General features: G+C 40.6%; 1 protein-coding gene across 1 annotated transcript in view; it reads right to left on the bottom strand.

Annotated features, from left to right (window-relative positions):
• ppap2d (phosphatidic acid phosphatase type 2D) overlaps positions 1-10052 on the bottom strand; it is a 17743-nt gene extending 7691 nt beyond the window's left edge. The window contains exon 1 of the mRNA XM_010771535.1: positions 9498-10052. Within this exon, the coding sequence (XP_010769837.1) occupies positions 9498-9705 (208 nt within the window). The 5' untranslated portion in view covers positions 9706-10052. The remainder of the gene's footprint in view (positions 1-9497) is intronic.
• Positions 10053-14749: the final 4697 nt, after the last annotated feature.

A 14749-nucleotide genomic window follows, 5' to 3' on the forward strand; every position in this document is an offset into this window, starting at 1 on the left:
GCACGTTTTGTTGTAGCACGCAGTTATTAAACCTCCTTGTCAACATAAACAACACAAAACATTTAGCAACCCGCGAGACACATACACACACACACACACACAATACGTAGCTACAGCTGTGCCGCTGGCTGTCAGCCAGTCGCACAGCTGGCTGTGCCCGCAAATTCCTGGCCCGCAAATTCGCGGGTCTAGCTATGTACTGAGTGTGTGTATTTCGTGGGTTGAGTGATGTAAAATGACAATGGTATCCCGTGGAGGAATTCTGAAATGTTTTACCGTTACATCACAAAAACGCACAGCAGAACCAGACCCTGGAGCGCCGGCCTCTTTATTTACTTACTCCTCTTCATCCCCTACTATGGGTAATAGGGCTGAGATGAGAACCCTCCATCGTATTTAGTCCTTAGCAATATGCTGCGCCTCTCCCCATGTATGGATGGGTACCGAGCCCCGGTATTAAACGGGCTCCGCCCGGGCCGGAATTATTAAAGACAGTGGCAACGTTCGCTCCGACGTTATCTGACTTTTTATCGGTACTGGAGACATTTAAAAAATAAATCTCATATATATTATTGCTACATAAACATTATATCGCAGTTTAGTTTAGCCAACTCCGTTTCTAATATGCAATAAGACTACAACATGCGTCTATGATGTATTTTCGAGCTTTCCAATCCAGACAAGATCTCTTTCTCCGGTCTGTGTGCGAGGGGGCGGGGCAGTTTGTAAAGGTCTCCTGACTGTGTTACAGACTGTCATCCTGGTTAGTGGTTACTCTGGGTTCTGTCTTCAGGACAGAGTGTTGGTTTTTTGTTAATTGGTTCTCGTTTGTGTGTTTGTTTAAATATATTTGGCCTTTGTTCATGTGATTGACTGATTTACTCAAGTAAAACGTTTGATGAATTATCATCTAATGATTTGTATGATGTTTTATTTATTTTAAAGGTCACTTTGAATGATTTTAACTAATGATAATGTAGAAAAACTAATATTTTAAATTCGGGACGGTCCACATTAATTTCGGGACGGCTTAGATTGTATTTCGGGACGGTTCCGGGAGGATGGTGAAAAAAGTTAGTCGAGAGCCCTGTGTTGTTTTCACGATTTTGCATATTTGTCGTGGACAGCCACGGCACTAATGGCTGTGAGCCAAAGATCATTCCACTGCAGTAAATCTGTTTGCAAAGCTTCCGAATAAAATCAATCCACTAAAAGTACCTCGCCAATCATCAATGCTGTTCAATAAATACAAATCAAAGCAATGGTGCAAGTAGAAACCATGTGCAAAGCTATTTGGTATCTTCACAATCCTGTTCAAATTACGAGCTCCTGTGTCACAGTCAACCTCTATGCTTTACAACTACATTAAACAGTTTTCACAACAAGACATGAAAACACTCCAGAGACCCTCACATCATCTGTCAAGCAGCTGTGAGCAAACCTCTGCACCTGGCCAAGGCATGCTCCAAAGAGAGCCAGCCGGAGAGGGGCTGTGAGGGGACCCAAAAGGAGGCGGAGGAGTGGGTCTGCTCACACAGCAGAGCCAAAATGTGCTGCTCGCTGTGCCTGACACTCAAAGCAGGAATGCTTTCAAATAGTCAAAAGGGCCAGAAAGAAAGAAGAGAAGGAGGGAGGGAAGGAGGGAGGAGAAGGGAAGGAATGAGAGCAGAGGGGATATGTGCCTCATTCTGAGAAACTCTTCTGGTTCTAATTTACACATCTATGACCACAGCCCAGAATGAGCTCACTCTGAGAGGAGAACAACAACAACCGAAAGCGAGAAAAAACAAAAATTGAGAACGTTATTAAGACAGTGCTGAAAAACAGGGCAGGCAACATGTTTTTTATATGGACAGGCTTTACGTCAACATCGACATGCGTCACATTTGGAACTAAGCTAAGATGCATGGCCAAGAGGCTAGAAAAAATGACTAAATGGGGGTGAGGGTGGTAATACTGGGGTGAGAAAATACTGGAGAGATGGAGCCAAGAGAGATGTGGCAAGGGTTTCTCCTCAGAGGACAACAGACGGAGGCGATTAGTGGTGGTTCTGGAATGTGGGGGTCAGAGATCTAGGCTCTGTTGGGACCCGCTCTGTAAACACGACCCCACGTCAACCAGAAGAATATCCCCAACACACAAACAGACTCAACACACTTACATAAAAACCACACTGGGATGCAAAGAAATACAAACCCACATCCACATAGACTAACAAACAACCAAACAAACCCACCAAAACCAAAGAAAAAAAGCCAAACTAACCAAGTTAACCACGCAAGAGACATTCGATCCTAAAGACATGCACTGAGGCAAACCGCCTATTCACTATCACACCTACAGTAAATGAACTGCGGGATGCTGCTGCTATCGGAAACAGCCTGTGCATCCTAATAGATTAGCATGACACTTAGCCTAAAGCTATATCTGAGCCACAGTAATGACCATCTGCCTCATCACACTCAATACCGTTGGACTGTGCAGGCCTCGTTCTACATGTGCCCTCTGACAGAACTAGAGGACAGGCAATTAGTGAGTGACCTGTCAACACAGGTCCATTTGGCCGGCAGTTTGGGACTGGGCTGGGCCCGGGCTGTGGTACAGTTTTCTACAGCCCCCTTCACTGTGGTCCACCCTTACTGGGCCCCTCACTAGCTTACATGTGCCAATGTTTCCCATCTAAAGTTTAAGCTGCTTGTTTACCTTCAAGTCAGCCTTGTGAACTGAACCCTGAAGTGTCGTAATTTAAATCTTTGCTAGCATATTTCCCGGGTAACGAGATTACAACAGGCACTGTGACGGCCTGCTTAAAATGCTCATAAATAGTGATCTCCAGTTGGGTTGGGTGGGCTTGTGCAATTATTTGCGCTATAATGACTTTAACTGCATAAAGCTGTCTTCATGAGCAAGCCTTGATCTGTTCTTTCATCTAATCACTTTTCTGTTTGAGTCAGGTACTTTGAGGGCAATGCCAAGTCTTTTATGTTTCATCTGATATAAAAAAAAGTCTTGGCTTAAAGAGGCAGTTCAAGAAGAGACAGTATGCTCCATCAAACAGGCTCAAGCTCACAAAATAGAGACGGTTGTAGTCAGGCAGGTAACACGTAAACAGGAGGTGAAGTCATCCGCACTAAGGCTGTGATTATGATTGGCAACCATAAACTGTCACAGATCCAATGAAAGTACTTTGCTTGTATGTGAGAGTCCCGAAATTGTGGTTATTCCTGTTCCTCCTTGTTGGCCCAATCCAGGTAGTGGAGAGGTGGGATAAGGGTGGGTTGTTGCCCCCTGCACTCACACACACCATTTTTCTTTTTTTAGAACTAGCTCGATTGTTCTGAGAGAGTGTTTGGTCTACCCTGATCGGAGCACAAAGACACTAATCAGTGCCGAACAAAGAGAGACTAAGAAACCATAACAGTCTTTATCTTTTCTAACCATCTGCTATCATAAGCATCTCCTTCTGTCTGACTCTGTAATAGGGCTACTCGATTATGGCAAAAAATAATAACCTTGATTATTTGGGTCAATAATTGATATCACGATTATTAAAAACGATTATCCATTTACTGAAAAAAAAAAAGGTTGAACAGTATGTTTTTAACAGTTGATTACCCTGAACTTTAAGTATAATTCAACTGAAAAAATTATAAAAAAAATTGTTTTAAAATAAATTAAAATAAAAAATCGTTTTATTTAGATCATGTTGTTTTCATGATTGTTGCAAGCCAAAATCGTAATTGCGATTAAAATACGATTAATTGAGCAGCCCTACTCAGTACAACCTCTTTATTTCAATACCAACTGCTTCATTTATCATAATAAGTTTCTGTGAACTAAAATGTTTCTTGTTAGCAAAGTACTCCAACTGCTCCCAACTGCTTTATGTCTCACCAATGCACCACGAGAGCTCTTTCCCCTTTCTCTGTTACTGTTACAGCTGGCCGGTGGAGACATGCTTCCCACAGCTGCTTGTGTTCTCTCCTCACTTCACTGACCTGCTTCCTGGAGCCTGGCTCTGGAGTTCAGGGCAAGAGTGGTGATGTCTGAAGTGGGCTGTCTGTCTGAAGGAAAATAAGGACCCACAACTCTGGTATGTACCTTGGAAAACTTTAAAGGGGATTTGGTGCTGTGAAGGTAAGGGAGATGAGGGCTGGCAGTCTGCAATGTTGGAAACAACACAAGGTTTTAATTGAGACTGCAGAGGAGGTATTTGGCATAGAGCACCCTGATTGTGGTTGTACTTAATGTGAGGCAAGAGTTGAGGCTGCTTTGTCAGTGTGTTTTGGTTTGGTTTCGGGGGAACATGCAGTTGGAACAACTTCAGAGGGGAGTTTGAGAGGATGAAGGAAGAGAAGGCTCCAGCAGGTGAGATTTGACACAATGATAAAATGGCCCCGATGATGGGTAACCATGCCATGGCGCCAAGGGGGAGCTGTCTATGTCTCCGTATGGAGGGACAGACAAAAGATGACGAGTCATTAGTATTGACAGACGCAAACGTGGGACAACAGTCTGAATTCAGATTCAGGTACATAACTCGATCGTAAGCGTCTCCAAACCCATTCTAGCTAATGAGCACTGAGCATTAGCGTTCTATACACATCTTTGTTTGTCGTTACGGCTAATGCCTATGGAACACCCTGGGCACTTATGGAACCATCATAGAGGAGAGTTTGAAGCAGCCTCATTAAAAGTACATTTGAAGCTATTTGCTGTCCATCCTATAAAGACATAAACAGACAGCTGTTGATAAGATCCCTCAGGCGCCCCAGGGTCTGACCTCCGACCCCTACTGTAGATCCTCAACCCCTTCCACGCCTCACTTTACTCTCCCACCTCGGGGCGGTACATTCATTCAGGCTCTTACTTGCTCCTCAGCCTTCAGGCATCTTAGACATTTCTGTGGCCTGAACAGGCTCTGGTGCGCTAATGAGTGAAGGAGTGAGGGAGACGTATTGAAAGCAAAGTAAATGTGCCCATATAGTCTATCCAAAGAGGGTGCAGCTAATGGGTTCCTGAAACTCTGCAGTGCTGTCAAATGGGAAGGAGATGCATTAGTACACTAACAAGAGAGTAAGTGAAATCACTTCTTCCACTCACTAATGATGTTACTGAGGTATTTTTAATTGCCCTCCATCTGTCAGCCGCAGAGTGACGCCAGTGTGTTCCATAACTTCAGTGCGTGTTTGATCACAGACTAAAATGCGCAGCAAAATAGGACCGGCAAATTTGTCAACAAACAGCACGCACATGGCCGCTGTAGTAGAAAGTCCGCTTCAGCAGCTACAATGACGCATACAAACAAACTCCCACACCCACACTATAACTCAAAAGTAAGCACACAAATAACATAGATACAATTTTAATAATCCTGGCCCTATACACACAGCGACATGCTGTGACGTGTTGCCCTATTGCTGTCTCACTCACTTTGCAGCTTTCTCTGCCAAAAGAAAAGAACCAGGAGTCATAAACCCGCCCCCGCCCAAAACACACATGCAGACGTAAAACACACACACACTCACTTCATTGCTTGTACACCTTCAGCCTCAAAATAGAGTTTGTCTGAAGAAAAAAAGGAGGGAAAGAGAAGCAGGCAAAAGCAGAGATAAGCTGGAGAGGGAGACGTTTAAAATTCAGATCACTCAGGTAGATACCGGCCCTCTCGCCCTGGCAAGCTGCTTCACGTCTAGAACAACAACACACACTTTTACACAACAGAACTCAACTCATTCCACCTTTCTCTTTCTATATTATCCAAGCACCCTTTTTTTTTTAACTATAGAACAAAAACGTTTTTTGTTTTAAATAGACACCTCTATGCAGTCCATCAACCATCAGTTTATCTTTTGTATTATTGTAACCCAGCCAAACAGATATTTCTCAATTAACCTCTACAGGAGGTTAAACCTTGTGACAAGCATTACGATCCTCTAAGGCTGTATAAGCTAATAGTGGGGTTTCAAGTGCCACTTCCAATCATTTCCCAATTACTCTTAAGAGAGGCAATAACTGGCTTTATTGGGGTGTTGACAGAGTAAAGACCACCTGTGCAGGAGGGAAACTGCAGTGCAGGCTGGGAGGCCTGTCCCTGCATGCTCTGAAGATATGACAAACAGCCGACACCTCCTGACCTCTGGGTGGCTGGACACTAGATCTTAGAAACAGCCACGGGGCGTAGATTCTGTCAGCTCCATCCCGGTCCAACCCCTACAGTCCCATCAGGAATGCGTGCATGCACACTACAAGCAAACACTTGCATTCTGCAGCATGGAACTTACTGACAGTGAGCTGAACCAGAACAATCCATCTCTGTGCAGCATCCATCATGTACATGTCAGAACGGCGCCATAACTACACTGCCTTATTACTGAAGCACAACAATGTTTGGCAAGCCTCATGCTGAGTAAGAGCAGGATCAGGTAACCTGAGTCAAAGCCTCAGTCAATTTCCTCTATGCCCTAGCATTCCAACGGCGGACGGATTCAAGTGTATTCATAATGCCTCTAACTTCATGCCACTAAAATACATGTTGAGTAAGTATTGAAACACAGGAAGATGCTGTGAAAACTTCAGATCACTGTGGAATCCCTCTTCAGCTGATAACATAATGAGGATGGGAGGCTTCAGGGTACATTCCACAGTTACAGTAGTACTAATGAATGAGCCCCTTTAACAGGATGAATAATGCCGGCGGGTCGACCGTCTGAGGGAATCTGATGATGGCATTTTTAAGGGAAAATTGGGTTAGTCAGAGATAAGAGGGTTTAGCTAAATGAATGGTTCACTTCATCTCCACTAAGTGAAGGCATTCACTGCTTTATGACCACAGATGAGTCAAGGTCAGGATTATACTGATAACTGAGACGATGGTTAACAGACAGAGACTGGCAGGATGAATGCAGACAGTCAGAAATCTGTAAGTCATCTAGATAATTATATCTCGAAGTAGCAAGAATAGCATTAACAATACATTATATTGTTAAATAGTAGGCTCTCCTTTCAGTACACATAGGGAATAATTCACCACATGTGATGGTTAACAGGAAGCTTTTCAGCTATTGATCTGAGATACTGTAGATCTGTTTTTATCAGCACATCTGACTGGGCTGGATAAAACTGTAAAGCAAAGTCTTTGTTTTGTGTTAAATCTTGCCGCAAACCAAACTGTACCTTATACTTTTACAATGTTAGACATTGTACATTTATGAAAATGTCCCCATCTACGAAATGAATCTGGTGCTTGAGTAATTGATACACCTACAGCAATAAGTTGATTACCTTTAACTTTACAAAACAATATTTCAGTCACAAGACTAACTGACCCTCTAAATAAGTCCTCTCAGCTGTGACCATGAGGCTCAGTGAGTCAGTCTCAGTGTTTTAATTTTGTCAGAGGGAAGAATAAGAATGGGCCAGGAGACGCAATTTTGCGTTGAAGCAATTGGCATGATAAAGTGCGTGTGTAAGGAGGAGAACTGAGATAGACCATTTCCTCTGTTGGGCTGACTGATGCTAGCCACTTCCTAAACACACTTCAACGCTGCAGATAAGTGTGCAGAGTTAACGGTTAATAGCATACCTGCAGGGGTTAAGAATAACACGCCAATGAAACTGACTGCCTCTAATGTCGTTTTGTCTTCTGGCTTACTTCCTATGATTTAACTGCCAACAAGGGTGAGACCTGTCAGTCTGCCTGGACGGGTTCCACCTCTCTCGTGCTTACTGCCGGTCCGATTACTACAAACACAACACTTTTTTTTATTTTACCACTCGCACAACACTATGCACAATCCTTTTGCTAATATAGTCATGTGAGGTGATGTCATGCAACTCATGAAATTAGACAATCTCACTCTTCACTGAATATCACAATCAAGTACAGCAGGTACCTCAGGTTGGCTTTCAGGGGAATTAAGATATGTCCACGCTAAACTCAACAGAGGAGGAACGTGAACAATTACTTTTTTTGTACTCCTTCTTTTACTCGAGCCTTTAAAAATCCAATACAATGTTGAGGTACTGGCATTTCACTGGAGTAGAAAACGGAGTAGGAAGATGAAACTATAATATGATGCAGTTCTGAAGTTTGTACTTTTTACAAGGCACAAACAACAGAGCACCAAAGAACATACATTGAAATTCAAATATAACAAAATAATTTGTATTTTCGACACTTATAAGCATGTAAATGCCCATAATACATCGTGTGGGTTTGCCACATTTGGGGAACAGAAAAATGTGATCTTTCATTGAACAGCTCTATCTCACTTTTAAAGAAATAAATTAACTGTGAGGGCACTATATATTAAATCCCAATCAGACGACTGTTGTAATTATATGATGAATATTATGTTGCTCTAAATTGAATCAAAACTTGATTACATTTCGCCAAATGTTCACACAGAGGACTCTGTATGACATGTGTTTAGTGCTGATTATGATTACTTTGACTTTTGAATGGGATTGTGTTTGCCAAACATAAAGTAAAAATAGAAAACATATGTAAGCTTGTTGTTTCCCTTCATTATGAGTTCAAAACAATTTGTGTTTTTATGGTTACACAAAATAACTAAAAAGTCATCACGTTGTAATGGAAATCAGTCTTTAGTTTCACCATGTTCAAGGTAAACGTAACATGTACAAAACAACCACAACAAAGGATTGACCTCATGGCGAAAAATCATTATTTGTCACAATTAGCTTTTCAAATCCATTGTCAATTGGAATATATCAGTAATTTAAAGGTTATTAAAGTCTTAGTGAGAAACTCATTTTGACCACTCCTTTATTATGGTTATGTCATATGAGTTTTAGTCCACATGTTGTTACTGATGTTTCTCCTTTTGAAAACTGCTGGTTGAGTTGTTTTTATTATAAGCCTGACTTCCATCTGTGCACTGTACATTACGTGTGTCTGACATTCAGTGAAGCTGCAGGAGGGGGGGGGGTCTAAAGAGCTCAGCAAACAGAGGTAATTTTCGGCACGAGAACACAAGCATGTTTTTATCCCAATTCCCACGTTCTTCTCCCGGGAACTTTTGAGTTACCATGGGAACAGATTAATTCCCGGGACAACTGTGCTGCTTGCCAGCTGAACCCCCCCTCCTCCTCCCTCCTGCCCCCACATGCACCGAGGGGAACGAGCTGAAAGTTTTGAACAGTTTCCATTTGACTTCTGGAAAAATGCTTTGCAGCTTCGTTAACTTTTTTCAAATCCCCATGCAATGTGTCTTTCCTTCTCAAAGCCAACTTCGTTTAACCTCCTCATAACCTCTGAAAAAGATCTGCAAAGCTCCTGTTGACACATCAATCAACAGACAAGGACTGTGTGTGTTCTTCAAAAATATTAATTAGTCTAAATTAAGCTTTAAAAGGACAAGTGACACAGTGTTATTAACATATCATTACTGCAGTTGTTCAACAACAACAACAACCTGTTTGCCTAAGGGTCAACAACATTCATTTACAAATAAGTAATAACATATTCTTACCAACAAAAAGGCATATTACATCCAAACAGACAAGCATCCTCCTCTTGGTGCAAAACGAGCTCTCCTCCTCGGGTTGGGAGAGGAAATGCTTCCCCCCGCCGTTCTCCTTCCCGTCCCCGGCCCCTGCACTGTCCGCTAACCGCAGCTGGAGCTCCGCGTCCCGGGGCAGCGTGTTGCCGTGCGTACCGGTGGAATTGAGCTTCTGCATGTCTTATGCTAAATCAGTTAATGACAACTTGTTTAAAAAGTAGCTGCAATGGGTTCGTTTAGGTGTATCTCACTATAGTGAGATGGTAATTCCCAAACGTTTCAGTCCGTCCGCAGTTGGTGCAACAAATCCATGTCAACGAAAGTTTGACAGCAGCACCCTGGTTAAACCAACCGACCGCTAGTTGAGGTAACGTTAGTCACCAAAAAGCGAAAGTGCAGAGAAAACAAAGATGGAGGCTAATTGGAAATACTAGGGAACACAAACCGAGTAAATTTCACCTCAGTTACACCTCTCAACAAACTTCTTCTGAGTGGGAGCGTGTTACCTCCCGAACAGAGAGAGCAGCGTTCACATGCGTGTCAGACAATCATGAATGGAAAACATGGCATCCGGTTAAGCCTTTCAAAATAAAACGCCCTCTTGATGAATGTTACTCCCTGCCGTTGGTCGGCTGACTGTGAAGCGTCAATTTTGGTTGAAAATCATATCGTTTCCGCTGTGATTCAGTCCGACTTGATGCAGTCCGCGGTAAAAGCCAACAAAATCAATTTTTAACTGTGATGAGGCTGGCGCTCACAACAGGTTCGATCCAGCTGACCTACAGCTGTGTGATGCCTGCCCCTCTTCACGAGATGTCCTATATGTCCTATTAAACTGTCTTACCCATGTGAGGACGTCCCACATACAGCTTCTGACCTTCTCCAGGTCATAGACGCAGATATATGGAGATTTGTTTTCGTTTGCACAAACAATGCTGAAAATAAACACCAGCAGCTATTTTTAATAAGCTCAATTGCTGATATCGATATCCTATATAGTCTAACAGTTAGTGTGGCCTTGGTACTATAGGACACATTATCGGGATGCCATTCTAGTTCAGCTAGTTTAACTTCTAAAAAGTTGTTTGTTAGTGGAAAATATAATTTTACGAAATTGATGATTATGCATTATATGTGTGCCATATACATGATATACAGGCAAGGTTGCCTTTCAATTCGATACATTTTTCCATAATATTGACTGCTGCTTTTTGATTATCTGCCAATGCACCAGAGACCATGGGTCTTCAACAGGCGGTCCTCGTCCACTAGGGGGTTACCATGGTACTGCCTTTGTAAAAGGGAACATTTCTTAAAAAATAAAGACATATCTGAAAAAAACATTACAGTAACTTTTACCCAACATAACATTATCAAAAGATAAGCTAACAATCATTGCCATAATAATAATACACTAGGCTTTCTGCATCAATGTTTAACATTAAGTACAATGTATAAACAAAATTGTCAATAATTCTTATTTTTCAAAGCTTAGTATTGTTTGCACTATAAAGAGGTTTGTTTATGTTATTGTAGGCCCAGTTCAAACTCAACTTCATACATACATATGTATGAAGTGTGGGTGCTCTATTTTTCTTACACCCTAGAAATATTAGGTTAGAACCATTTTGAAAACCCCTGCACAAATATACAAATGTAGGAAAGACAAAAGTAAATCTGAAGGAAGGTGTGTCCTCTGTAAGCTTTACATTACATAGAAGTTATTTGTCCAAAGAATCATGGATTCTTCATAAAAAAATATTTTCAAAAAACCCGGAACAAACATTACAATCCCACATAAAATAGGTGTGTTCTGTGTGTCTAGTGTAGTGGTACATTTTGGTATTAAGGTTAAAGTTAAATTAAAGTTGCCGGATACATGGAAGCTATTGGAAAAAATACTTTTATTTTCTGTTAAAATATGTATGTAAAATTAATGAATTACATTTATAGAATTAAGTGTATTGCATCAGAGCAGTTACATTTAATTTTTTTACAATAATTTCAGAATCAGAAACAGGTTTATTGCCAAGTAGGTTAACACATACAAGGAATGTCCCTTGGTGTATATAGTACATACGCAGCAAGGCAAATTCCTAGTAATTTCTTCTGGTATTGGAATGTCAGCAAGAAGGTTTGAAAAGACATGGTGTCCTGCCACCTGGTGTAAAGACAGAAGCACCGCTGCTTCGGCTTCTCAATGTTTTACTACATTCAGAAACTGTGAACACTGTTTGACACATGAATTACGGCTGCAAATATCAATAATTTTCTTGGTCAATTATTCAATTTGTTGTAACTTATTGTTAATATTCGATAATATGGCATAAGACAAAAAAAGATATTGTTTTCTCAGAGTTTCTGTTATATTTGATACTGTATTTTTTATCTAAACCAAAGAGAGAAAACAGAAAAATATAGATTTAGTTTTCTGCCACTGTGAGAATAATTGGTCCATAATTAAATGTCTAATACATTGAAAAGGACATGTGACATTAGAGTGGCAAACAATTAAACTAAGAATTCAAACTGGGGGAATAAATATAGAATGATCCTAACACATTATAAGCTTTGATGTCTCTTTTGTCAAGTCCATTCTTTCCTTGAAACAACTAGTGAAATTGTTGTATTTTTGGTCCTTTTTGATGTTGATGTACAACTGATAAAAGGTGTATTGATATTTTCACTAACCTGCAAATCAGAAAAAGATAGTGACAAATGGAAAAGAAAAAGAGGGAGGGGTGTAAGGAAGTCCATTTTCATTTATTGCAGGTTATTTTCAATTTTTCGCTGGATGTGTATTCCTTTCTCCATTGCAGTTTTTGGATACACATAATAGTGTTATTTCCAATGGTGAGAGATGAGGTGTTCTTCTCAAAATGAATGATATTGTGTATTTTTAATTATTGTTAATCACACATAAAATCATCTTTGTAAACGTGTCTTCACCACAGCTGCATTTCTACCTGTGACTTGGGGAATCCCTCACTGGTATAGTAGAAATTGAAACATTGAACCCGTTTTACATACATAGGATAATACAGTTTTACATTTACAGTAGAGTGATAAAGCATGTGGCCTATTGTAATTATTCTTATTTCTCTCACATCTTCTATTCTTTCTTTCCATGTTTTGTTTATTAACGTCCACTAGATGGCTGTAAACCCACTTTTAGCGGCTGGTAAATCAGAGGAAGTTATTATACTGTTGTATAAAACAGTTGTTAATGAAATAGGGCTCTAAAATGGCTAAAGTGACAGTGGTTCCTCCTCTGCTCATTTCAATTAAATTTAAATTCAATTATTTTTAACTGTTATACATTTTAAATATTTCCATGATGTGTTTTGTTTAATGCAAGTCAGTCAGACAATAATCATGCTATTGTCGTAGTAACTCAAGCTGGTTTTCCATTCTACTTAGCAACTAGTCATGGTTTCCGGTGTAGATCATAACACAATTATCCTTCCGGACTCAATCCGAGATAATCCTAGATGAAATTTCATTTTGAAAGAGTAATTATGCCAGGGTTCCTCCATGCCAGTGAAAACAACTCTGATTCATGAAGGGCTATGGCATTTGGTTTAGCATTTTTCAGGGAGTAGTATTTCATCATTCGAAAACGCAGGGTTAAGCCACAAACATTGCTCAAACAATCTCATTTCCTTATTTTCTCCTTTTTGTCATGTTGGTCATCAAAGTCACTATGTTTCAAATGTACACTATGTTTCAAATGTGCACAACTTTATACTGCTGACTACGCAATTCCTTTTTTTTTTTTTTTTCCTATCCTCTTCACGTGTTATGTTCTGTTTGTAGTTCACTAAAGTACAATCCTACTTCTCCACAGCCTTCATCTACAGTGAAAGTCAGTAACAAGTCTGGGCATGTTGTTTGTAACCGTGTTACTTGACCATCACCAGTCATAAAGGTACCCTACTGTATGTAGGTGTCACTTTGTCCTCCTACACTCAGTCTGATGATGACACATACCTGAACTAAAGCCCATCCTGTTTTTCAGCCAGGAAACTTTCCCCAAGCAGAGTACAAACATAAAAAGTGAAACCAGGTGAACTGACCTCAACCAGAATTCAGAGGCTGGTGGTAATTTTCAAAGTGCAACGAGGAAACAACACATGACATTTAGTGAGTCCCACGTATTTGACTTTGACATTTGTTTGACATTATTAACTACATATTGTCAATTGGAAATATACGAAAGCTTTTACATTAGTAATGTTGTCACAGAATTGCAATACATATAGATTCTGAAAAGTGGTTTCTCATACACTTCATCATAGCTTATTTTTGTGTACTTCACAATGATTTATCTCCAATTCCTGGTCTTATAAGACTTTTCCTAAATAACTAATGGAAAACAAGGAACGGGGGAATAAATTGCCGAAATCAGGCATTACTGTTTGAAATCTTCAATAAATCAAAGTAAAACAAATGTATTATTATTTTATTATTTGTTGTCTGATTAACCCTTCCTGGCATTCTGTATTTTATTCTGAATTCTGAGTATGTTAAATACTATTATTCTACTTTATTAAATCTAAAGACATGCAAAGAGAAAGGGGTTACATGAAGAAAAAACTGCAAGGCTGCGAATTTCAATGTTGGCAGAAAAACTATTTAAAAAAGGATCACCACCCAAACCCTCTTCTCTCAACAAGTCTCAACATAAACAAGGAACTGAATGATTCATTTCGTAAAAAACGTATGTAAAAGTTCTTGACTGCTTACTTCTCCTCCTAGTAGTGAGTTGTGTTCCTTATTTTTGAGTGAATTGTGGTGAGTAAGAGTGAAGGGCCAGCCCCAAGATGACAAAATAATCTGGGCCTCCTGTGTTTGCCTGCAGTAAGAAACAGGGGGAAGTACCATCTGGATTTCTCTGTGTTCTATAGATACTCAGGGCACAGCAGAACACTGTCAGACATCAAAACGTCCTTATCACATGCACACTCTGAGCTCAGGAAGCAACCACACACACTGCTCTGGTGCACAGCAGAGGAAACTCCGGACCTGCACAGTCGTCAGCTCTTAAAATCTCTCTTCCTGCGCTCCCCAGGCTCAGGCCGCTCTGAGATCTGCCGTCGGACTGACGATGCCACAGACTACCCAGCATTCCCTCATTCATGTCTTCCTTTTGTGGATCACCATCCTTTCCATCGTCCAGGTTGTGTTCATCACCCTGTTCTTCACAGCAGGACATCACAGCC

This window comes from Notothenia coriiceps, unplaced genomic scaffold (genome assembly GCF_000735185.1).
Source record: "Notothenia coriiceps isolate Sejong01 unplaced genomic scaffold, NC01 NC01_scaffold00010038, whole genome shotgun sequence".
NCBI lineage: Eukaryota > Metazoa > Chordata > Actinopteri > Perciformes > Nototheniidae > Notothenia > Notothenia coriiceps.